Raw genomic sequence first — 26,134 nt, forward strand, 5'->3', positions numbered from 1 at the left:
TAATTTTTATATTTTTAGTAGAGACGGGGTTTCACCATGTTGGCCAGATTGGTCTTTAAGTCCTGACCTCAGGTGATCTGCCTGCCTCAGCCTCTCAATCCTGGGATTACAGGTGTGAGCCACAATGCCTGGCCAACAACTTTATTTATGTATATGTTTATTTTAGGGACAGCATCTTGCTCTGGAGCCCAGGCTGGAGTGCAGGGATGCATGTGCAGCTCACTGCAGCCTCAACCTCCTGGGCTTAAGCACACATTACCACGCCCGGCTGATTTTTAAAATTTTTTGTAGAGACAGGGTTTTGCCATGTTGTCCATGCTGGTCTCAAACTCCTGGGCTCAGGAGATCTTCCTGTCTAAGCCTCTCAAAGTGTTTGAATTACAGGCATGAGCCGCTGTACCCAGCGCTATGGAAGAATTTAAAACATCGTATTTATATTCAAATAATCACACATACTTCAATGGGTAGGCGAGGAAATTTAAATTAAAAAAATTCAAGCTAAGTTAAAAATACTTCAGATAAATTGGCAACGGGCCTATGTCATGTTCTGAAGGTAAAAGCCCACCTTCTTGTGCATTGGGGGTGTGTGCCGGTTGGAGGCTGGAAATGAAGGAAATAGATTTTTAACCCCTGTACTCCACCAGGGGGCACCAGAGGCAAAGAGAAGTTGATTGCGCCCTTCCCTAAGATTTATCCCAAATGTTTGCACTAAGGAATGAAACAACCTTAGACCGAAGACTAGAACTGGGCTGACTACATCTAATTTTTTTGAGGAGACAAAGTTTTTTTTTCTTTTTTGAGGCAGGGTCTCACTCTGTTGCCCAGGCAGGAGTACAGTGGCATGATCTTGGCTCACTGCAGCCTTGACCTCCTGGCTCAAGTGATCCTCCCACCTCAGCCTCCCCAGTAGCTGTAGTAGCTGGGACTACAGGTTCATGCCACGAGGCCCAGCTAATTAAAAAAAATTTTTTTTGGCCGTGCATGGTGGCTCACACCTGTAATCCAAGCACTTTGGAGGTCAAGGTGGGTGGATCACCTGAGGTCGGGAGTTCAAGACCAGCCTGACCAACATGGTGCAACCCCGTATTAAAAAAAAAAATTTTCTTTTTTTTGTAGAGACCGGGTCTCCCTATGTTGCCCAGCCTGGCTTGGGCTCAAGTGATCTGCCTACCTCAGCCTCCCAAAGTCCTGGGAGTGTGGGCATGAGCCATTGTGCTTGGCCTGAGGAGGCAGTAATAAAAAGGACACACACTAGGTCTCATTCTAGGTTATCCTGATTTAAGTTCAGGAAGCTGTTTTTTTTGAGATGGAATCTCGCTCTGTCGCCCAGGCTGGAGTGCAGTGCCACGATCTTGGCTCACTGCAACCTCCGCCTCCCAGATTCAAGCGATTCTTGTGCCTCAGCCTCAGCAGCTGGGACTACAGGTGTGCACCACCACACCCAGCTAATTTTTGTATTTTTAGTAGAGACGGAGTTTCACCATGTTGACCATGGCTGGTTTCAAACTCCTGGACTCAAGTGATCCACCTGCCTTGGCCTCCCAAAGTGCTGAGATTACAGGCATGAACCACCGTGCCTGATGAGGAAGCTGTATCTTTAAAAAAATTCCCAGAGGACTCTGATGCACAGTGAGCTTTGGGAAGCACAGCTGTGAGGCCCATCCAGAACCTTCCCCAGGCCTTTGTGGGCACCCTGTCCTGAGACCCCCCCCACTCGTGCTAGTGAGGAAATGTGGGAAAGCCACCCTTGCCGGGGCCTCCTTGGGGTCTGTCGATCCCCAGAGGTCCTTACATTTGACTGCCATAAGGACCCGAGAACCAGCTCCTCCCATCCTATTCTTCGGATAATGAATGCCTAAGCATTTCTTTTTCTTTCTTTTTTTTTTTTTTTTTCCAGACGGAGTCTTGCTCTATCGCTAAGGCTGGAGGGCAATGGCACAATCTCGGCTCACTGCAACCTCCACGTTCTGGGTTTAAGTGATTCTCGTGCCTCAGCCTCCCTAAATAGCTGGGATTACAGGTGCATGCCACCATGCCCAGCTAATTTTTGTATTTTTAGTGAAGATGGGGTTTTGCCATGAAGTCTCCAAATCTCTAAGCAGTGGAGCGGGGACAGGGTGCCAGATCAGCTCAGCTCCAGAGGCCAGGCTCACCCTGCCAACAGGCTAGGCAGACTCAAGCCCATCCCAGCACCTAGTGGGGCCACACTTCTTTTGCCCTTGGTTTCAGTCTGAAAAGTGGGATAACAACGGCCTCCACTCTTCAGATGGCTTTCGTGATAGCTGATCGGGTGCACGGTAAGGGTGCAATGGAGGCCAGCTCGGCCCAGGGTATGCCCACAGGTGGGGAGGTGGCACCTTTCCGGCAGGACCTGGGGGAACTCACTGATCTCTGTTGGGGGCTTTCCTGAGCTGGTCGGCAGTGACCCTCCATGAGAAGTTGAAAAACCGCATGGCGTTCTCAAAATAGAGGTCTGGAACTGCGGTGTACTGGAAAAGAGGAAGTGGAGTCACAATCACAATGTGCCCTCGGTGACAGGCATCTTCCAAGACAGGACGCCAAGTGCTGTCATGGTTAAGAGGTTAATCTGCAGGCTAGAGACCGAATGCAGGGTTTGGGGCTGCAGGGTCAGCTCTTCTCTTGGCCTTCACCCTGGGGCACCAGATAGAATGACAGCATTGCAGGATGAACTCACAGCGGTGCCTGAGCCCAGGCATGAAATATTTCCCATGTTATCCAATAGAACCTCCTGTGAGGATGGAGGTTCTATGCTCTATGCCTGTGCTGTCCAGTATAGCAGGCGCTTAAGCATTTTTTTCTTTTTTTGAGATGGAGTCTTGCTCTGTTGCCCAGGCTGGAGTGCAATGGAGCGATCTCGGCTCACTGCAACCTCCGCCGCCTGGGCTTAAATGATTCTCGTGCCTCAGCCTCCCTGAGTAGCTGGTATTACAGGCACCTGCCACCACGCCTGGCTAATTTTTGTATTTTTAGTAGAGATGGGGTTTCACCACGTTGGCCAGGCTGGTTTTGAACTCCTGACCTCAGGTGATCCGCCTGCCTTGGCCTCCCAAAGTGCTGGGATTACAGGCATAAGCCACCACACCCGGCTGCTACTAAGCATTTCAAATGTAGCGAGTGTGGCTTTTAAATTTAATTTAAACTAATTTAAGTTTTAATTAGTTAAATAGCCACCTGTGGCTAGTAGCTACCATACTAGATCTAGTAAGTAAAGTGAAATCTATCTGAAATGTCAAGGGCATCACTGTACACCCTTCTCGCTACTTAGCCCAGTCTTCCAGCTTTTTTTCTTTTTTTTTTTTTCTGAGACAGGGTCTTGCTCTGTTAACCACACTGGAGTGCAATGGTGCAATCACAGGTTGCTGCAGGCTTGACTTCTTGAGCACAAGTATGCCCATCTCAGCCTTTTAAGTAGCTCGGACTATAGGCACATGCCACCCTGCCCAGTTAACTTTTAATTTTTTTTGTAGAGATGAGGTTTCACTATGTTGCCCGGGCTTGTCTTACACTCCTGGGCTCAAGCAGTCCCCCGACCTCGGCCACCCAAAGTGTTGGCATTACAGGCATGAGCCACTGCACCTGGCTCAGCTCTTGACAGGTGCAAAATTCTCCCTGGCTCTGGTAAAATGCTGGAGCCTCAGGGACAGGAGTGGATCCAGGGCTGTATCTGGGATGCCTCCAGGGGCCCAAGGATGTTGCATCAGGACACCCTGGAGCATCTGAAATGACTCTCAAGGAAAAAGGCTGCAGAATGAGTCTCATGATCTCAGAAAGAGTTTGTATAGTCTTAGGTTCTAAATATAAGCATGATGAGACGTTATTAGATTTTTAAATGTCTGAATTCAAGCTGCGTGCGGTGGCTCACGCCTGTAATTCCAGCACTTTGGGAGGCCAAGGCAGGTGGATCATCTGAGGTCAGGAGTTCGAGACCAGCCTGGCCAACATGGTGAAACCCCCCCCCCCCCCCCGCCCCAGCCTCTACTAAAAATACAAACATTAGCCAGGTGGTAGTGGCATGCGCCTGTAATCCCAGCTACTTGGAGGCTGAGGCAGGAGACTTGCTTGAACCTGGGAGGCAGAGGTTGCAGTGAATTGAGACAGCACCACTACACTCCAGTCTGGGTGACAGAGTAAGACCCTGTCTCAAAAAAAAAATTTTTTTTTTAAATGCCTGAATTCAAGTATTTCAATCAGAAGAAAATATAAAACTTTATCATTTGAGGCAGAAGCACAATCCACTTAACGGAGTGATTTGCCAAAAGTTCTAACGAGCAGGGATCTATCAACTACCCCTGCTGCCCAAACCAAGCTTAAAAATGCACATGGGTTTATGCTGCTTCTTTCCCATTAGCATTTCAAAGGCAAAATCAGAGGTCTGGGTTTCTGGGGAGATGGGGGAGGACCACGGGGACAGGAGGTAACTCTGGGAGGCACGACCAGAGAGGGAGGAGGTGGTGTGAGGGTTTTCCACTTCATGTTCCACCCCTGATGTCTGAGGGCCACCAATTCTCTCTGCACCTTCTGGGATCTGTTTCCTCCATTATTTCCCACACATCAAATGGAGCTGACCATCTCCAGGGGCGCACAGCACGAGTTCTGTACTGACTGGTGGGTGCTGCCGGATTGATGGTGGCTACGGGGAGGCAGGGCCTCCAGCTGACCCAGGAGTCGAATTAAGGAGCAGAAAAGGCTTCCTCATGCCTGACCCATCCTCAAACCTCACACCACATCATCCCTCTTTTTTTTTGAGATAGGGTCTTGCTCTGTCGCCCACGCTGGAGTGTGGTTGTGTAATCACAGCTTGCTGCAGCCTTGACTTCTGGAGTACAAGTGATCTTCCCATCTCAGCCCCCAAGTGGCTGGGACTATAGGCACTTGTGTTTTGACAACCATGCTGCCTCTAGCACCCCATCTGGACCCAGCCCCGCCCAGCCCTCTCCACAGGGGGCATTTGGGAATGCAAGGGGGCATGGCAGCAGGTACTCACATCATTGAACACTTTGTCCAGCTCCTTGGGGTCCATGATGAAGTTGGGGTAACCTATCATGTTGTAGATGGCATCTGCCTGCATAGGACAGAGGAAGTGAGCGCCTGGCAACACCGGCCAGGCCAGCCTCGGCTCCTTGGCTGCTGGGCTCATAGTCTGGGTCAAGGGGGACCAGGGCCAGGCCCTGCCTGCCTTGGGCTTTCAGGTCTTTTTCTGGAAAGGTTTTCCCCTTGTCAAACTTCTACTTATCCTTTAGGTCTCTGTTTAAATGTCACTTTCCCAAGGGAAGTCTTTCCTGACTCCCACCCCATGGATGGTGCCGGATTCGTCCTGCCCCACGGGACATGCTGCGTCTCCCTGCACCTTTCCCCCGTGCACTCAGTGAGGTTTGTCTTCTACAGATGTCCATGTGATTGTGTGCTTGAGGTGACCCTGAATCCTGCTAGGCCTAGACCACTCACCTCATGAAAGTGAGACAGCATCCAGGCTGTGCTCCCGGATAGAACTGGCCTCTCCTTCCCCGACCCTCCTCCGTCTGTGCTGGATGCCACAGCACCCCCTCCCAGTATCTGGCCAGCCTTACCTTTTCCTTGGCTGATTTTCGGGTTTCCTCATCCATCCACTTCAGGGTGCTCAGGCTTTCCTCAAATGCCTTCTTGATCTCCAGGATAATCTCAGTGGCCTGAGGAGACACACATCACAGCAGTGAGGTCTGGACACTGGTCTCTAAATGCAATGGGCACCCCATGCAGAAGAATGATGCAGGGCCAGAGATTCAACTCCATTTTCAAAGCATCAGGCTGGGGTGAGAAGGAGAGCCACAGCTGTGGTTTCCAAACCATGCTCCTAACATGAAAACCTGCAAGGCAGGACTGGCCTTCTACACACAGGGCTCCACGCTCCAATCCGCTTAGGATGAGCTTCAGGAAAGTTCGAAAAGTCTCTGCCGTGGTACTTTTCAGAGCCTTTAATGTGGTAACAGGTACTGCGATTCTTCCAGAGAGGGGAGAATACACAGCCTCTCCCAGACTTATTGGACCACACCATTCCTTTCTGATGGAACGAGCTTTAAAATCTAGAGTACTCATGTTCCGAGGCACAGCTTCAGAAGTGCATGCTCAGGCTGGAGATGGATGGGTGCTCTCAAGGGTGACAATGTCAAGAGCAGACAAGTTCGGAAACGGAGGGGGGAAGGCTCTAGAGAATGGGAAGGCAGAGCTGTGCAGCAACAAGAGCAGAGGGGCCAGCAGACCCCAACTCAGACCTGCCCAGCTGCTCACAGGCCGGTCACTGCAATGGATCTGAATTGGGGTTGGCTCACTGGCTGCAGATGACATCGACATAATGAATACGATTTGTCATCAAGATTGTAACAATAGAGTGACCACTCCCATTGGCTGAACCCTTATTTTATGCCAGTGCCCAGTGTGTGGCATCTCATTTAATCTCTCTCTGCGGGAGGACAGGCCCCGCCTCCACATTACAGATGATGTAAGAACTGTCCCAGGCCACCCGGCCAGCGGTGAAGCCGGGATCTGAGTTTAGGCCTGGCTATTTCCACAGCACCCTGCCATGGTATTCCTCTGCCTGTCTAGAACAAACCTATCACCCACAGGATAAGAAAAATGTCACCCTCTGGGCCAAACTGCTCTGCCAACATTCTCTCTGGGTCCCTCACAGCCTTGGAGGTGGGGATGGCTGCCCCAGCCTGGCAGGCTGCTGTGAGGCTCACAGGAGCTTGTGCAGATGAAGGGGCTGGACTAAGAGCTGCCGGCGCGAGACTCCCATCACCCAGGGCTCTGGGAATTGGGGCCTCTGCATTGAGGCTGCGGCCCCAGGACCCTCTGTCCCAGAGCAGGAAAGGCCCAAGGTGGGCCGGAGTGTGACTGGCAGGTCTGCGCATGGCCACAGCACGTGTGACCTCATGGCATGTATCCACGGGGGAGGCACTTACTATGCTCTTGCTGTCCTCGGCAAAGGTCGCTTTGACGAACATGGGGCCCAACGCAAAGCCCAGGTTGTTTTCTGTGTCACTCACGCAAAACTTCCAGCGAGGAAGACAGGTCTGGAAAACACAAGCTGGGGTCATACTGGGCCCCAGCCTTTCTCTTCCCAGCCGCTTTCTTTCCCGGAGGTATCACCATGTGGGGCCCACGCTTCGTTCTGGAAGTTCAGGGAGAGCTCCCCAACCCAGTAAAGTTATTTTAGTGACCAGACCGAGAGACCACTGATACACCTCATTGCCACCCCCTTCCATTTCCTGAATGCCAGGCTCTGTGCTGGGACTTCACAGTGTCCCACTGAGCCATTCAATGACCCTCGGGGCTTACGAGGAGCCATTTGACAGGTGGGGAAATACTCGGCATGGAGCAGCCTCTGGCCCAGGGTGCCCCTGCGAGAGACAAGTGTCGTTGGGACAAGAATTGAGATGTGCCTGACTCCACATCCCATGCTCCTACCTACCCCCTGCTTGTCCTGCCTCCAGCGGAGACCGGGAGTCCCAGGGGCAAAGAGCCATGGGGAGTAACGGTCTACCCTGAGCCACAGAAAGAGCTTCCTGGAGAGCCAGGGCTCCAATGCCATTGACGAGCTCCTCACATGAGAACACTACAGCAACACTGCAGGATTTTTTTTTAAGGCAGGGTCTTGTTCTGTCACCTAGGCTGGAGTGCAGTGGTATGATCACAGCTCACTGCAGCCTCCACCGCCCAGGCTCAAGTGATCTTCCTACCTTAGCCTCCCAAGTAGCTGGGACTATAGGTGCATGCCACCATGCCTGATACTTTTATTCTGTTAAATTTTTTTTTTTTTTTTTTTTTTTTTAAATAGAGACATGGTTCCACTATATTGCTGAGGCTGGTCTAGAACTCCTGGGCCCTGGGCTCAAGTGATTCTCCTGCCTCAACCTCCCAGAGTGCTGAAATTACAGGTGTGAGTCACCACGCCCGGCTCACCGTGGGACTGCAACGCCTTGATTCTTCCTGGTCTCACCTACCAGTCCCACAGTCCACACGACACCTCTGCGTGAACCAGAAACAGGCGTCTGTGGGCTGCAACCCCCGGGCATGGCCAGGGCCACGTGCCCAGCTAGTGCTGGCCCACTGATCCTCGGCCAGACATCCCTCTGTGGGCAGTGTATGTGACCATGTGTGGTGGCCCTGCTTACATCAATCCCAAGTGTTACAGAGGAAGCAATGTCCTCTTAACCCCAAAGAACAGGTGGTGACAATCACCCATGCTCAAGGCAGCCGGATTCATAATAGCCCTAAATGACACCAGCCCAAATGTCCATCAACAGGCAGGTGGATCAACAAAATTTGGTATTTTTATACCAACCAACCAACCAGCCAAAAACAAAACAGGGCCGGGCGCAGCAGCTCACACCTGTAATCCCGGCACTGTGGGTGGCCAAAGTGGGTGGATCACCCGAGGTCAGTGCAGCCTGGTCAACAAGGTGAAACCCCGTCTCTGCTAAACATACAAGAATTAGCCAGGTGTGGTGGTGGGCACCTGTAACCCCAGCTACTTGAGAGGCTGAGGCATGAGAATCGCTTGAACCCTGGAGGTGGAGGTTGCAGTGGGCCCAGATCGTGCCACTGCACTCCAGCCCAGGCGAGAGAGTGAGACTCCATCTCAAAACAAAACAAAGCCAGAAACTCACTGAACTGTATACTTAAGGTATATTGCATATCTTATTGTATGTAAATTATGCCTTAGTTATAAAAATTTCTTCCAGGAAAGAAAGAAGGAAGGAAGGGCCACTCTTCTTGTCTCTAAGTTTGGCCACCCAAGTTCTTTTTAGCTTTCCCAACTACGTGTCCATTTGGATGCCTGCCCTCAGCCTCTCCCTCCCTACCCTGCCTGCCCTCCCTAGGCTGAGAAGCCCAAAGCTGGACACATGGTCTGTGTCTGGCTGAGGCCAGCCACACAGGAAGTTAGGACTAGGGGAACTCTAATTTGAGGCTCCAGGCTGTGAGAGCTGAATCATGGACAGACTCTTACGCATCATCTTCTCAGGAGATTCTCTGGATAAACCCTTCCTTCATATGTGCTTCATTCATTTACGCTTCCAGTGTTCTCTGAGCATTCTGAGCAGTTCCCCTGCAACCTGACTGTGCTAGGTCTTTTTTATTTTTATTTTAGATGGAGTTTAGCTCTTGTTGCCCAGGCTGGAGTGCAATGGCGCCATCTCAGCTCACTGTAACCTCCACCTCCCGGGTTCAAGTGATTCTCCTGCCTCAGCCTCCTGAGTAGCTGGGATTACAGGCGTGCACCACCATGCCCAGCTAATTCTGTATTTTTAGTAGAGATGGGGTTTCTCCATGTTTATCAGGCTGGTCTCAAACTCCCAGCCTCAGGTGATCTGCCTGCCTTGGCCTCCCGAAGTGCTGGGAGTACAGGCGTGAGCCACCGCGCCCGGCCTGTGCTAGGTCTTTGGAAACTAGAGATGAATCAACAGTGAGCCTGCATGCACGCCTGGGTCTCAACTGAAATGCCCAGAACATCCGGTGAGAGAGACATGTGATAGCACTATCCACAGCAGTCACTGCAGTGAAGTGAAGCAATGGAGCGAGTGCTTACTGTGTGCCAGACCCGACCGCATATACTGCTCACACTAACTACACCAGGCTGGTGTCTCTGTTTCTTTTTGCAGCTAAAAAACTGCAGAGGGCTGGGTGTGGTGGCTCACGCCTGTAATCCTAGCACTTCAGGAGGCTGAGGCAGGTGGATCACAAGGTCAGGAGTTTGAGGCCAGCCTGGCAAATATGGTAAAACCCTGTCTCTACTAAAAACACAAAAATTAGCTGGGCATGGTGGCATGCACCTGTAGTCCCAGCTACTCGGGAGGCTGAGGCAGAATAATCCCTTGAACCAAGGAGGTGGAGGTTGCAATGAGTTGAGATAGTGCCACTGCACTCCAGCCTTGGTGACACAGTGAGAGTCGGTCTCAAAAACAAACGAAACAAAATGGCAGCATAGGGAGGTTAAATCACTTGGCCAAAGGGATCACCCAGGGAGTAAGTGCTTGAGGTAGATTTTTTTTTTTTTTTTTGAGATGGAGTCTCGCTCAGTCTTCCAGGCTGGAGTGCAGTGGTGCAATCTTAACCTCTGCTTCCCGGGTTCAGGTGATTCTTCTCCCTCAGCCTCCCACATAGCTGGGATTACAGGTGTGTGCCATCACACCCGACTATTTTTTGTAGTTCTAGTAGAAATGGGCTTTCAACATGTTGGCCAGGGTGGCCTCAAATTCCTAATCTCAGGTGATCCATCTGCCTTGGGCTCCGAAAAGTGCTGGGATTACAGGTGTGAGTCACCACGCCCAGACAGAGGTGGAATTTGAACTCAAAAAGTCTGGCTCCAATGCTTTCCTTCAAAGAGGCTACACTCTCTGCCTACAAGTCACAAAGTCCCTAGAAGTGCTACTGGATGATGAGAAAAATCTCCAAAGGGAGCAAGGGTCAGATGGATCTGACCGGTCAGGAAGGCTGCATTTGGAGGTGATTTCTGACTCAAGTCCAGGAAGATAAGGAGCAGCCAGGCAGCCTCCTCCACCCTGAGCTGGCTGCATTTTTTTTTTTTTTTTAATTTTTTAAAGATGGGGTTTCACCATGTTGGTCAGGCTGGTCTTGAACTCCCGACCTCAGGTGATCCGCCCACCCTGGCCTCCAAAGTGCTTGGTTTACAGGCGTGAGCCACCACGCCCGGCTGCATTTTTTAAATTTCCTCGCTGTAATACAAGGACTCAGCAAGGGGTTCCTTCCTTCCTGCTGGAAGTCTTAAGTCACAAATGGGTGACAGCTGATGAGAAACAGCCACGTGCAGCACTTGAGCAGTCAGAACAGACTTCACAGGGACCCCCCATGTCATCCTAGGCAGCCTGGGGGTGTGCAGGGCAGGGATTTGTTACCCCTTGTTACAGATGGGAGATTGAGCCCCTGCCCCAATTAAGCAATTTGCCTAAGGTGTTGTTAGAAGAAACATTTCAAATTCGGATCTTCTGATCCCAAATTCTGTGCTGTTTCCTCATAGCAGGCTCCCTCCCTGACAGGATGAACAAATGCACAGGCCACACTGCTTCCCAGGTTCCATGCTTTTTCCCAAACGGAGGTCATACAGAAAGGTCCTGTGAGGTGAGGTCAGGAATGATCTCCAATTGCAGATTAAAAAAAACAGGCTCAGAGAGGTATAAGGACTACCCAAGGTCACAGAGCTAGGAGGTGGCTTTAAGTTGGGCTGAACGCAAGCAGGAGGGACCTGGCCTGGGCCCAGATGCCGTCAGAGTGGGGGAGTGGGGAGGGCTGGATATTAAGAAAGAGGTGAGCAGCAGCCTTCACCCATCAGCCCTGGGGTAACCAGAGACCCCCTGCTCAGAGCCTCCCAGCTCAGGGTTTCCACCTGCCCCTGCCTCTTCTGAGGCCTCCCTGTGCCCCACCTGCTCCAAGTGCCACATTCGAGCGAGCAACATTCTGTGCTTTGAACGTGGCCCAGGGAAGCTCACTCTGCAACTAATTATTTTTTTTTTAAAGTGATGGGGTCTCTCTCTGTTGCCCAGGCTGGAGTGCGGTGGTGCAGTCAGTGACAGCTGGCTGCAGCCTTAAACTCCTGGGCTCAGGCAGTCCTCCCACCTCAGCCTCCGCAGTAGCTGGGACCACAGTACAGGCATGCACCACTGTGCCTGGCTCAGAACTTTTTTATCTCGCAAATCTGAAACTCTATACTCATTAAACAATAATTCCTCATCCCTCTTCCCCCATCTCAGCCCTTGGTGACCACAGGGAAGCTTGATCTTAGCTTTTGGTCTCTGAAGAAGAGAGGCTGAGTGGTACAGAGCTCAGGGCTATGGAATCAGATATGTCAGATCTGAGAGCCTCCTCTTCACTTATAAGCACCTTTGAACAAGTCCCTTTCCCTCACTGAGCCTTGGTTTCCTCATCTGCAACATGGACGATGATAAGTGTTGCAGGAACGTGGTTGAGATCATGCCTATAAAAGGTAGATATCCAATAATGATCTCTTTGGTTATTATTGTCATTATTATAAATGAGGAGCTGAAAGTGCCACAAAGTTGTAATAAGATCTGGGATCGCATTCAAGCTTGCTGCTTTTTAAAAATAAATAAATAAATAACTATTTAAAAAAATAGAGGCAGGATCTTGCTATGTTTTCCAGGCTGGTCTCAAGTGACCCATCTGTCACGGCCTCCCAAAGTGCTGAGATTACAGGCATGAGCCACTGCCCCAGGCCCTTGCTGCTTTCTTTCTGGGTGACTAAGAAAGTCCCTTCACCTCCCTGAGCCTCAGTTTCCTAATCTGTAACCCGGAAAGGCGAGAGCTGATGCGGGTGTATGTTCCACACACAGAACCATCTCTGGAACCACCATCCTGGGTCCTAATCCAACCTCTCTCTGGAAAGTCCCCTGGAAGGCCAAGTTCTGCAGGGAACAGAATCCAGGCTTTGGGGACGGCAGATGGGCCAGTCCAAGGCAGATGCAGGAGGAGCAGGCAGGCGATTTGGCCGGGCAGGGCAGCCAGCACACTGCTCCTCCTTGGCCTCCGTAGGGCAGCGTGGCTCTCGTGGCCAAGGCGTGGTGGTGCCCTTGGAAGCTCCTCTGGTTAGAAATGGGGCTTGTTCCCAGCTACCGTCTTCCTCAGTCCCCTTCCTGTCAGAGGTAGGTTTGCATGGGGATGGGAGAGAGGACTGGCAGGATGCATTCCCGGGCTGGAAGCAGGAGCTCACACCCTGCAATTCTCTGCCAATCCTCATCTGGATTGGACTCTGCGAAGGGCTGCAGGGGTGGGGTCCAGCTGGAGTCAGCTCTGCCTGCTCTCTGAGGAGGACTGCTGGGGCCTTGCTAGCTGCTGTCCTGGGTTAGGGAAGTGTAGCGGGGAGATCCCATAAGCGCTGAGGCAAGAGCAAAAGGCCTCAGCCTATTTCCATATAAATAATGAAGAAGAAAGTAACTAGAAATATAACCGTAGTAATTAGTTATTTGTATGTGATCTTAGTTATTCATAGGTGATCTTAATTCTTTTACTAATGCCTCTCAGGTCGGAAGTGTGAACCTGGGGTGACACTGTGAAATGAATGACACTAAGGCAAGATGCTCTAAGGCCTCTGTCATGCCTGCATAAAGGCTGCTGGACCCTACAGGGAAGGCGTGTCAGGTAAGCTGGGCACACCAGCCTCTGCTGCTCTGTAGCTGGGCCCCTCCAGCTGCTCTCTGGGGCCGGGGCTTGAGGTATCTCAACAGCGCATATGGGAACAGGTCAGCTCCTATCACCTCCCTCAGCCGGTGTGGGCTCTCGGGGTACAGAGCCCAGCTCACCTGTCTCAGTATTGCCGTACTGGCACGCAGTGTCAGGAGTGTAGTGAGTAACCATTAGTCAGCTGTATGAGTAAGAGGGAGATAGCCCCTTCCTTGGGGAGAAGGTGGAAGTGGCTGTGGAACTTTCCACTGGGGGCAGGTTCCCCTGTGGGAGGGCAGGGGAGGTCCCTGAAGCCTCTGGAAGAGTGGACCCTCTGGGTCATGGTGGGGCATTTAAAGGCAGGTAGAGCCCACCTGGCCTGCGGTTTCCCAGACTACAAACTGGGAGGAAAATAGTAACAGCGAACGGTCTCGTGGTGCTTCCACAAGCCAGACGCTGTTCTGTGTTTTATGTTTCTGGGGAAGAAGTCATACTGTTGGGGCTCCCCTGTGCAAAGTGGGGATAATAACATTGCCCACTGCACAGGCATTGTGAGGATCACGTGAGTTGCTCAAGGAGAGCATTTATCATCACTACTGGCAACTACTTTTGCTATAAATTGGCTAAGTGGCTAGGACCCCTCTTTACCCTTTCCTTGGCATTATCACCTCCTTCTGGAAGCTTCTGCCCGCCCCCAGCTGGCCAAGGTCCCTTCCCATGCTCCCACAGACGCCTCAGCATAAAGTAGGTGCTCAGCCCATGTTCAGGTGTGCACAGCATCAGGCTCACCTTCTTGGTGCCATACATGACTTCCATGAACTTCTCATCGGCATCCTGAAAGCGCTGGTCGAGGAAGGAGCTGGTTTTCCGCACCAGGTTCCATATCATGTAGTTGTTGAGCAGGCTGCAGGGAGAGGAGGCTAGATGGGCTCAGGGACACCTACGCAGGGACCATCGCAGCCCTTCCCCCACTGGCTCCTAGGGGGCTCTCAAACTCGGCTTGTGACCCCAGGCCCCTTCAAGCTTGCCCAGGTTTGGCGGGTTACTGCTCCCTAAGTTTGTTTAATGTAAGCTCTTCAAGGGAAAAGCCTGGGTCTCCTACCATAGAAAATGCCTCAGTGTTTTTAATGCAATCACTTGTACACCACAGATGCTTGTGGCCTAGCTGCTCTGTGTCTGGAAGCTATGAAGCCCCAACATGGAGACTCACCCCAGTGGTGTGTGCCACAGGGCTGGGGTGGAGAGGCGACTACCATTTCTACAGCTTGGAGGTGCCACAGCCACAAGGCCAGGAGGCTAAGAATAGGAGGGGCAGGAAAAGAAGCTCTGCCAGCCAGGCCAAGGGTTCCATGATGACAGCTCCCACTGCCCACCCCCAGGGCACAGGGAACCTATCTGTGGCTGTTGCCACAGTTGCCAAGAAGTCACCTTAGCACTGTAATGAACAGCTAACCTCCAATCAGAATCAACCAAAATGCCTGACAATGAGAAGAAGGAAGTGAAGAACTGTAGTTGTACATGATGGAACACTATGCAACCATGAAAAATGATGTTTGCAGAGGTTTTGAGATTACATGGGGGAAAATGCTCACATTAAAGGTCAAAGGGAAGACTGGGTATGGAGGCTCACCCCTGTAATCCTAGCACTTTGGGAGGCTGAGGATCACAAGGTCAGGAGTTCAAGACCAGCCTGACCAACGTGGTGAAACCCTGTCTCTACTAAAAATACAAAAATTAGCCAGGTGTGGTGGCACATGCCTGTAATCCCAGCTACTTGGGATGCTGAGGCAGGAGAATCATTTGAATCCGGGAGGCGGAGGTTGCAGCGAGCCAAGATTACGCCACTGCACTCCAGCCTGGGTGACAGAGCGAGACTCCGTCTCAAAAAGAAAAGTGAAGGGAAAAGGAGACTACACATTTAGTCATGATGTTGGGAAAAAAGGACCACATATTAGAAAACCCATCTCTCCTTCCTTCCTCTCTCCTGCCTTCCCCATGCTTTCTCACTATATATGCGTGCGCGCGCGCGCACACACACACACACACACACACACACACACACACACATGCACACACACACCCGAGATCAGTAGGAGTCATTTAAAATTTTTTCAGGGTCTGGTGGGTGGCTCATGCCTGTAATATTAGCACTTTGAGAGGCCAAGGTGGGAGGGTTGCCTGAGCCCAGGAGTTTGAGACCAGCCTGGGCAACATAGTGAGACCCCATCTCATTAAAAAAAAATGTTTTTAACAAGTTTGGGGAGTTAGGAAAAAGATAAGTTAAATAAAATAAAATAAAATCTTTTCCTGTTTTTTTGGTAGTTTTCAATAACTTTAAAAATTGTAAGTATTGCCAGGCGTGGTGGCTTACATCTGTAATCCCAGCACTTTGGGAGGCTGAGGCGGGCAGATCATTTGGGGTTAGGAGTTTGGGACTAGCCTGGCCGACATAGTAAAACCCCATCTCTACTAAAAAATACAAAAATTAGCCAGCTGTGGTGGCAGGTATCTGTAATCCCAGCACTTTGGGAGGCTGAGGCAGAAGAATCATGTGAACCTGGGCAGTGGAGGTTGCAGTGAGCTGAGATTGCGCAACTGCCCTCCAGCCTGGGTGACAGAGCAGGACTATCTCAAAAAAAAAAAAAAAAAAGAAAATTTTAAGTATTAACTAAAATAACAGCCAACATTTATTGAGTCCCCTTGCATGCTAGGCACTGTATTAAATCACCTCATATGGATTGTTTCACTTGATTCTCATGACACCCCTAAAAGGTAGGTGCTAGGTTTTGTTTGTTTGAGACAGGGTTTTACTCTGTCTCCCAATCTGGAGTGCAATGGTGTAATCACAGCTTACTACAATCTCTGCCTCCTGAGCTCAAGCAATCCTTCCACTTCCGCCTCCCTCTCAAGTAGCTGGGACGACAGGCACGTGACACCATGTCTGGCTAATTTTTAATTTTTTGTAGAGACGCCATCTCGCCGTGTTACACAGGCTGGGCTTGAATCCCAGGACTCAAGCAATCCTCCTGCCTCAGTCTCCCAAAATCCTTCCATTGCAGGCATTTGTGCCTGGCCATAGGTGCTATTTGTATCCCATTTTATGGAGGAGGAGAATGAACTTAAGAAAGGATAAGAAATCCGCCCAAGGCTACAAAGCTGGTAGTTGGAAAGGAGCTGGGATTTGAACCTGTGCCCATAACCAGGAGGTCCTGCTGCCTCTCATAAAAGCCCATCCCGGTCTCACTCTTCTGAGTCAGTTTGTCATCCCCACCCCTGCCCAGCCTACCCAAGAGGAGGACTGCCTGTGAGAGGCGTGCCCCAGGCCACCGGGGTCCCCTTACCATTTGTCTGTATTGTTGATGAGTGTGGAGACCTGCTCAAGGTATTCTTTGTCATAGACCACAATAGGCTCGGATTCATTGATCTCCACAGGGTAGAAGATGGTGTTGAGAAAAGGCAACCAGTTGATGGCGGGTGCCAAGGTCTGCAAGGGAAAAGGACAATGTGACCTGCAAGGCTGCTTCTCCTCATAGCCCCGGTCTCCAGGATGGGCTGCTACAGGAAGCAAAGGAAAGAGCTTGGGCTTGGCGCTGTCTGACAGTGCACTGGGCAGAGAGTCAAAGGGAGGCCAGCAGACTTTTGTCGGAGATGCTGTAGGTAGAATTCTAAGGAGTCCAATACCAACATTTAACTTGAAATGGAACTAGGATGGAATGAGAAGATGCAGCAGCTGCCGCTACCATTCACCCAGCGTCTCCTGTGTGCCAAAGCTGTGGCAAATGATTCATGCATATTATGCCAATTGGTCCTCGGGAGATCCAGGTAGTAGGTACTATTATCTCTGCTTTATCTGTGAAGAGACTGAGCTTCAGACAGGCCTGAAACAGTTGAGCATGCAGAATCTGCAGCCAAACCTCCTGGGCTCATATTCTAGCTCTCTTACTTGCTAGCTGTGTAACCCTGGGCAAGTGAATGAACCCTTCTGGGCCTCAGTATCTTGTCTGAAAGATGGGAATCAGCATAACAGAATCCACTTCACTGGGTTATTTGTGAGGACTGAACGAGCTTACGCCGTCTGTTCTATTCGACGTTGGGTTCTGTAATCTCAGTGAGCTTCTACATGATTGGTCAATTCCGGATGACAGCAGCATGACGTGTGAGCTGCGTTGGTCCAAAGGTGATGTTTCTCAGGCATGGGATCAGTGTTAAGCGCGTCGCTCGCCTCAAGAAACCACCAGGCAGGCTTCATGTGGGCAACGAGGCAGTTCTATTTGCACTTGGGTGCAAGCGGGCCAAGTTTGAGAAAGGAGTTAGGCGAGGGGAGTAAGAAAGGGTCTGGTTATACAGGATGCGGCAATTGGTTAGTTAAAGGTGGTAACTATTTTAGGGAGGGGAAGGGTGTCACGGGATGCATGGTCACAAGGGTAGGGGTTATCTACTACAAACAGGCATGATCGTAAGGGTGGGGGTTATTGGTTGCAAGTAGAGCGGGGGGTGCGGTAAATTACACAGTTACAGGGGTAGGGGTTTTAAGAAACCTAATGGCTAGGGTGGAAATTTCACAAGGCTGGGCAGGAACAATGGACAAGTGTTGCGGGGGAGAGCAATCAGTTGAGGCAGGAGCTAGTTGTTTCACTTCTCTTCATGGCCATCCAGTTACTCTAGACTTTCTGGTTCCCGGAGACCAGCTGGAGGTGTATGAGCAGGTCACCAAGGCTATCATGGCCAGGCTTGGACTTGGAGGCCTGACAATTGGGAAGGGTCAAACGCTAACCTTCAGCAAGAAAGGAAAAGCCCTCAGCTCAGCCAATGCACACAGGAGGCTGGTCAGGTCTACTTGTTTTTTGTTGAGACAGAGTCTCACTCTGTCACCCAGGCTGGAGTGCGGTGGTGCCATCTCGGCTCACTGCAACCTACGCCTCTGGGGTTCAAGTGATTCTCCTCTTTCAGCCCCCTGAGTAGCTGGGATTACAACAGGTGCCCACCACCATGCCTGGTTAATTTTTTATTTTTAGTAGAGACGGGGTTTTGCCATGGTGGCCAGGTTGGTCTCAAACTCCTGACCTCAAGGGATCTGCCTGCCTCGGCCTCCCAAAGTGCTGGGATTACAGGCATGAGCCAGCATGGTCAGCTATATTTTAAGATGACCGAAAACCCCTTAAGCCTGGGGTTTACTGTCCTTAGAGAGGCTCTGCAACTCTCAGCTTCCAGCAGGTTGTACTTTCTCCAGGACCCCAAAGACACTTGCTCAGAGCTCCCTGTCTTATCTGTAGGGTCTTAGTGTCCACAGCTAGCACTTCCCAGCCGGCGCGTTCCCCACGGCAGCCTCTGGCCATGCTGAGGTACTCCTCAAGTTTCCAATTGTTTTGTTAGAATTCTGATTACAAAGTTGCACAACTTAAAAAAAAAAATTGTAGTACCTTTTGGGAGACTGAGGCCAGTGAACCACCTGAGGTGAGGAGTTCGAGACCAGCTTGAACAACATGATGAAACCCTGTCTCTACCAAAAATACAAAACTTAGCCAGGTATGGAGGTGCACACCTGTAGTCCCAGCTACTTGGGAGGCTGAGGCAGGAGAATCGCTTGAACCTGGGAGGCAAAGGTTGCAGTGAGCCAAGATCGCGCCACTGCACTCCAGCCTGGGCAACAGAGCGAACCTGTCTCAAAAAAAAAAAAAAAAGAAAAAAAAAATTAGCTGGGCATGGTAGTGGTAGTGCATGCTTGCAGTCCCAGCTACTCGGGAGGCTGAGGCAGGAGAATTGCCTGTACTGGGGAGGTGGAGGTTGCTGTGAGCCCAGACTGAGCCACTGCACTCCAGCCTGGGCGACAGAGTGAGACTCTATATATTGTGGTAAAATACACATAACAAAAAATTCACCATCTTCACCGTGTTTAAGAGCACAGTTGAAGGCCAGGCACAGTGGCTCATGCCTGCAATCCCAGCACTTTGGGAGACTGAGGCGGGCATATCACTTGAGCCCAGGAGTTCAAGACCAACCTGGGCAACATGGCAAGACACCATCTTTACAAGAAAAATTTAGAAATTAGCTAGCCATGGTGGCCTGCACCCATAGTCCCAGGTGGAGAATTACTTGAGCCCAGAAGGTCAAGGCTGCAGTGAGCTGAAATCACACCATTACACTTCAGCCTGGTTGACAGAGTGAAACCCTGACTCAAAAAAACAACAGCATCGTTCAGGGGCATTCGGTTCATTCACACGGTTGCACTGTCATCACTACCACTATCCATTCACAGATTTCTTTTTTTTATTATTTATCTATTTTTGAGAGAGAGTCTCACTCTGTCACTTAGGCTGGAGTGCAGTGGTGATGATCGTGGCTCACTGCAACCTCTGCCTTCCGGTTCAAGTGATTCTCCTATCTCAGACTCCCGAATAGCTGGGACTATAGGCACACACCACCACCCTTGGCTATTTTTTTTAATTTTTATTTTTAGTAGAGACAGAGTGTCACCATATTGGTCAGGCTGGTCTCGAACTCCTAAGCTCTCGTGATCTACCTGCCTCGGCCTCCCAAAGTGAGGGAATTACAGGCGTGAGCTACCATGCCTGGCCCCACAGATTTCATCTTGCAAATGTGAGACTCTACCCATTAGGGAATACCTTCCCACTGGCCCCAACCCCCACCCCTGGAAATGACCATTCTACTTTCTGTCTCTGTGAACTTGACTACTCTAGGTACCTCAAATAAGTAGAATCAGGCAGTATTTGTCCTTTTGTGATGGGCTTATTTTGCTTAGCACAATATCCTCAAGTAAAGCTGTGTAACTTTTGTTCTGCTCCCGTTCTATTTCCCCCACACGTACTGTTATTTTTAGTGTGTGATTTTACAGAACGCAAGGTTTTTTAGGACTACATATACTGTCACAGCAAAAATGCCTGTATATGCCAATCACTTAGATGGGTATGTCTGGAATTTAGCAAGCAATCTATCAATGCTGGCCATTACAATCTTTGTACAGTAAAAATGCCTATAATGTGTCAATCACTTAGATTGGTATGTCTGGTATTTAGCAAGTCATCCATCAATGCTGGCCATTACAACCTTTGCTCAAGATCTCCCATGTGTGTTCCTGGGCCCGTCCAATTCCAAATTCTCTTTTGTTTTCTTGAAAAAGGACAAAATGCAAGACAGAGCAGGTGAGAGATGCATCATATATGGCCTTCATATGGAAAAATCAATCAATAAAGTAAAATCGATCTGCGATGTAAGACCAATCTATAGCCTGTTGATAAATACCAATGACACCCTCTGTGAGAGAGGGGTAGCTGTAAACCCCTGCTTAACAGATGCTGAATTTGCAGATGGGGTAAGGTGACTTTCCTGAGGTCACATAGTTAATTAGCCACTGTTGAGGTCTAAAACCCAGGTTTACTCAACTCTTCAGGTTTAAAAGGGCAACTAAGCTGCTAGGGAACAAGGACCTCAAAGGACAGGTGAATTTGTAAGGAGGGCAAGTCCTGAAGGCAGTGGCATGGTGGTAAACACACAGTCTTGAACGACTGTGCCGGGCACAGTGGCTCATGCCTGTAATCCCAGCACTTTGGGAGGCTGAGGCAGGAGAATCACCTGAGGCCAGGAGTTCAAGACCAGCCTGGCCAACATGGCGAAACCTCATCTCTACCAAAAATAAAAAAAATCAGCCAGATGTGGTGGTGCATGCCTGTAATCCCAGCAACTTGGGAGGCTGAGGCATGAGAAACACTTAAGCCAGGGAGGCGAAGGTTGCAGTGAGCCAAGATCATGCCACTGCACTCCAGCTTGGGCAATGGGGCAAAGCTCTGTCTCAAAGCAAAAGCAAAAACAAAACAGTTAACAACCGGCTCTCAGTTTCTGGGTAACTCTTCCCACCATGACTGATGGCAAAATAACTGCGGAGCTGGGAAGAGATGTGCACAGCAGTCTCGGCGGCCAGGGGGCTCTAGTGTACCCCTGCCTGCATGGCAGCTAGATGAGCTGGGTAGAGCCTCGGCTAAGAATGAGCAGACCTGGATCAGCGTCCCCAGGAGGAACAGCGTCCCCAGCTCTAGACCTCCAGCATTTTTCTGTTGTCTCTAAAATGGGGAAACAGCCTCCCCTCCCAGAGCTGGTGGCTCTGTCTCTTGTACCTGCTTGCCCAATAACCCTGAGTTTCCTTTCTCCCTACCTTGTCCTCTCTGTTCTCCTCCTGACAGGAGGCCCTCAGGCAGGTAACCTCTGAGGCTAATCTTTAACATTTCTGTGACAACAAAAATTGAAGCTGCGGTTATGAGATCTTCAAATAGGGTTCCACCATTAGAGCCACGTGACCGCATGACCTGCTGGCAAAGGCCTCGGAAAAATCGACAAGTTTATAAAATGTCGGTGTTTGCACAGTGAACGAGAGCTTCATAAACTGCAGGCAACGGGAACTCTCTGATCAAGGTACAGATATAAGATGGTGAGAAATCTTTGTGTACTCAACACAACCCTGTCCCTTTAGGAAAAGCAGGTGTTCTGTGCAGGGGAAGTTCCCATGACTCTCAGATAAGATATGCTGAATACCAGGATTTTCCCATTTTCCATTCTGGCTGCTTTAGTGACTCCTATCTTAAACACATGTGCGGAGCTCCATCTCCATGGAGATGGCTGTTTTACTGACTAGGACATTCCACTTGTGACTCACACCCTCTGGGGCACACTGATGAGCTCCATTTTCCACACCTGCAGCCAAGGCATCCTGTGGGTCACAAACCACCCAATTCTAGTAGAATTGAAAGTGCGAGAGAAGAGAAGAATGCTTCTGAGCTTCATCTCAACTGGAGAAATGGGGTAGAAAATGGGGTTCAGGCCCAAACAGCCTTTGGTGTGAGGGTCCTAGAAAGGAAGGGGAAGGTCCTCAGGCCCCCAGAAGTAATGGAAGAGTGTCTGAGTTCAGACTCTGCTGGGAACTAGCCTGGAATCATTCTGTACCTCAGCAGGGCTAGCCTAGAAGCACACTGTGAAGCCTGGAGTGCCTTTCTCTGAGTTTCCCGGAGTATGGGAAGAAAACCCCAGACTCCAGACGCCAGGGAACAAGGCATTCTCTGTCCCAGGGTAGAAAGAATCAAACGATTTAGTGCTGGGGAATCTGCATGACATGCTAATAACAAAGCAATAACAACAATAATGCTGAATCTGATATGTTATGCTTGTATTGTGTTATGCATACCAGTCTACTGAACAAAATCTCATCCTTTGCCTCAACTTATTCTCCTGCAACTCTGGCAGGCCAGACAAGACATTCTTACTTAGAACACAGGCTTTAAGGGGCCGGGATTTCTTTATTTTTTATTTAAAAATTTTTTTGAGATGGAGTCTCACTCTGTCACCCAGGCTGGAGTGCGGTGGTGCAATCTCAGCTCACTGCAACCTCTGCCTCCCGGGTTCAAGCAATTCTCCTGCCTTAGCCTCCTGAGTAGCTGGGACTACAGGTGTGCACCACCACACCCAGCAAATGTTTGTATTTTTAGGAGAGATGGGGTTTTACCATGTTGATCAGGCTGGTCTTGAACACCTGACCTCAGGTGATCCACCTGCCTTGGCCTCCCACAGTGCTGGGATTATAGGTGTGAGCCACTGTGCCCGGCCAGGACTTCTTTAAGAGTCAGATGTAACTTTTAAAATATGCATATTTGCCCATTTATTCTAGGAAACAGTCCATGGTTTTCGATCTGTTCTCAAAGGACTCTGTGACTTAAAGTTAAGAACCACAGCCCCTTGTGAGGCCAAGAGCTATGTCTCATTTGTGTTCTGGCACACAGCAAGGGTGAGTGAAGGAGCCAAACCCATTTTACAAAGAAGGAAGCCAAATTCACATTAGAATTTAATCAGAAATATCTGTAAAAACATAAGGAGAGAATCCCTATATTTCCTAAAGATCTTAGTTGAACCTTGGGTACTTAGAACACAGGGGCTGTTTGCCAAGGCGTGGTGGCTCATGCCTATAATCCCAGCACTTATAGTTCCAAGGGGCTTATCGTCCTTCTGACCCTAAGCCCAGGCTTGTGCTACTGCAAGCTGCTACGTCTGCTAAGCTCCTCCCACCTTGGCAGCTGTGCAGCTGGGAGGGAGGAAAAGCCTTTCTTTCCTTGCTTGGAAGATGGGAGCAGCAGCTATGGTGATAGGATACCTGGGGGGACCCTGGTGGCCATGCTGGGCTGATGTGCTCAAGGCTCCTGTGCCTTCTCCACTATTCCTGGCACAGACAGTTGGCATCATGGCCACGATAGTGGATTCAGGCTGAGAACCGGGCTGGAGCAAAGCAAATTATAATGTATAAACAACATCACCCTCAGCCTCCTGGCCTCAGAGCAGGAAAACAGTGCCAGATGGTATCCAACAGCAGCTGCCGAGCTCCATCCCGGCCCGCCCCACACCACTCGGCCTCAGGCCAGTTTCTGTGGCAGCTGAAGAACAGCTGGCACCAGCAGGAGGCCAGGCTCCCGACCCTGATCCCAGGCCCTTGCAATGGCCTCTATCTCCGCCTGGGACACTCAGTCAGCCTGGAAATGCTCACCCATCATTACACTCACCATCTCTGACTTCTCCCCACCCCTGGCTCCCAGGGCCTGCTGCTTTTGCCCAAGGCACTCAGCAATGAGACAGGGTTGTTTCTAGCTGGTGTCCCCCACTGGCCTGGAAGCACATAAAGTACAAGGTCCCAAGGTGACCCATATACACCTGTCAGATAGAGGAGGGAAAAGGGCGGGGACCTAGTCTTCTTTCTGAAAGTAGAAGGAATGGGCAGGTAGAATTCAGCTGGTCAGGAAGAAGGGAGAAGACACTCTGGGGGAGCCCCAGTGTACAGGTGACACCCCTGCCCAGCGGGGAAGCAAGGCCTAGCCAAGCATTCCTGGGTGATGTCAAGAAATGAGAAAATCAGTGTGGCCACCCTGCTGATCCCGCTGCAATACCAGCTGATACTCTGGAAAGAAGGAACCAGCAGGCTATTTCCTCCCGACCCTCAAGGACAAAGCCACCGTCGGAGGGCAGCCTTTGGCAGAAGCTGAGCCCTTGGACATCAGGCTTCTCCGATGGGTGACAGACTGCATCGCAGATCTAACGCTCTGTCATACTGTGAGCCAATCTGAGCCAAATGTCCAGCTCCTCTACCACTTAGGAGCCTCCAGACCTTGCTCTAGCTCAGAAAAGGGAAACGTAATGATAGAATCCACACCCCAGGTTCGATGCGCTTGGTGCTGGAGAGACTGGAAAGGAACCATCAATGTGAGCTGGCGTGGTCATGATCCCGAGTCTCAAAGTGAACACTGTTAATTACAGAGAAGCAGGCTGGTGTTGGCCAGCCACTCATTTTGGAGTCACTTACTAGCTGTGTGCCCTTCAGCAGGTAACTTGATCTCTCTGAGCATCAGTTTTTCCACCTGTGGACTGGGCATAACCACCATCCTTCCTTTGTCACATGGTTTCAAGGACTAGATGAAATGAGTATAAAAGCCCCCAGCCCAGGGCCCTGTCTGAAGCGTGGTGGCCATCCTGGCCTTCCTAGCAGCTGGCGCTCAAGTTACCTGCAGCTCAGCCGCTGTCACTTTGTGGTAGATGAGCTCCTCGTCTCGGCGCTTCTCCTGTGGGATGGTGATGTTGGCCAGTGCCGTCTCGAAGTCCAGGATCTGCTGCATCTGGGGCCGGATGGCATCCTCGTCGCCCCCGCCCAGCAGCTTCCCCAGCTGGACCATGTAGTTCAGGTATCCAGTCAGCACCTGCAGGGTCCACACCCCAAACTGTCAGTGGCTGCCCCCCACTATCCACTGGACAAGGGTTAAGAGGGGCTTGGCCAGCCGAGTCCAGCACAGGGAGCCAGGGGGCTGCACAGTGCCGTCAAGACACCTGTGGGGCCAGTGTGGTGGCTCACGCCTATAATCCCAGCACTTTGGGAGGCCGAGGCGGGCAGATTGTCTGAGGTCAGGAGTTTAAGACCAGCCTGGACAACATGGCAAAACCCCATCTCTACTAAAAATACAAAAATTAGCTGGGCATGGTGGCACGTGCCTGTAATCCCAGCTACTTGGGAGGCTGAGGCAGGAGAACTGCTTGAACCCAGGAGGAGGAGGTTGCAGTGAGTTGAGATTGTGCCACTGCACTCTAGCCTGGGCAACAGAGCAAGACTTCATCTCAAAAAAAAGAGACACCTGTGGGAGACACAGTGTTGAGAATGGTCTTGGGGCCACGTCTCTCCACTGGTTCCCTACAGTCCCCAGAAGAAAGCCCAAAGTCTTGGCTGGTTCCACAGGTCCCCACATGGGCTGGTCCCCGTCTTCCAGTGTTTGTCCGGGGCTGTCTTTCCATTCTTAGAATGTACCTTATCTAACCACCCTCTACCCCTGTGTTCCAGGATCTGAATTAGGTCCCCATGGTAGACTTTCTCAGCTCCCCCTTCCCTTAGCTAAATAATATGTGCCTCCCCTACCAAACCACAGGCCCCATAGGACGGAGGCTATGGTGGTCTTGTCTGCCACCATCTCCCCAGCATCAGGCACTCTGTGGGCGTTTGCTCAAGGACATTCGGGTGGAAGAATGAAAGGACAGATGAGTGAGTTCCAGGCGAGCTCACCCCAAGGGCATCACAAGAGGCAGGTCAGGGTAGGGAGAGCCGTGGGCTTCGGAGCACGTGGATCTGGATGTGAATCTCAGCCTCGTCATTTACTGCCTATGTGACCTTGAGCAGATCACTTAGCATTTCTGAGCCTGATTCCCTTTTCTGTAAAAGGCAAGATAAAACTAATTCCTGTTTGACAGATGAGGCAAATGAGGTTCAGGGAAGTTCAGTATCTGCAGGGCTATTGCGAGGGTTGCAGGTGACATTTAGAAGGCCTGGCACCCACAATGGTGGTAGCTGTTATTGCTGCCTCTCTCTAGAACCAGGACAAAAGATACCTGTCTCCTGCCCCTTGTGTCCACGATGCCT

At 50.7% G+C, this 26,134-nt stretch overlaps 1 protein-coding gene across 5 annotated transcripts in view; it reads right to left on the reverse strand.

Annotated features, from left to right (window-relative positions):
- The window catches only part of ECE1 (endothelin converting enzyme 1), a 130,008-nt gene that overhangs the window by 14,622 nt on the left and 89,252 nt on the right, over nt 1–26,134 (reverse strand). For all 5 annotated transcript variants that reach the window (XM_032300679.1, XM_032300681.1, XM_032300680.1 and 2 more), the window contains 7 exons: nt 24,738–24,929; nt 16,533–16,675; nt 13,981–14,095; nt 6,960–7,070; nt 5,589–5,687; nt 5,006–5,083; nt 2,386–2,489 (listed from right to left, as the gene is read on the reverse strand). In XM_032300679.1, the coding sequence (XP_032156570.1) occupies nt 2,386–2,489; nt 5,006–5,083; nt 5,589–5,687; nt 6,960–7,070; nt 13,981–14,095; nt 16,533–16,675; nt 24,738–24,929 (842 nt within the window). The remainder of the gene's footprint in view (nt 1–2,385; nt 2,490–5,005; nt 5,084–5,588; nt 5,688–6,959; nt 7,071–13,980; nt 14,096–16,532; nt 16,676–24,737; nt 24,930–26,134) is intronic.

This window comes from Sapajus apella, unplaced genomic scaffold, assembly GCF_009761245.1.
Source record: "Sapajus apella isolate SASKATOON/1434 unplaced genomic scaffold, GSC_monkey_1.0 scaffold43, whole genome shotgun sequence".
In the NCBI taxonomy this organism is placed as follows: domain Eukaryota; kingdom Metazoa; phylum Chordata; class Mammalia; order Primates; family Cebidae; genus Sapajus; species Sapajus apella.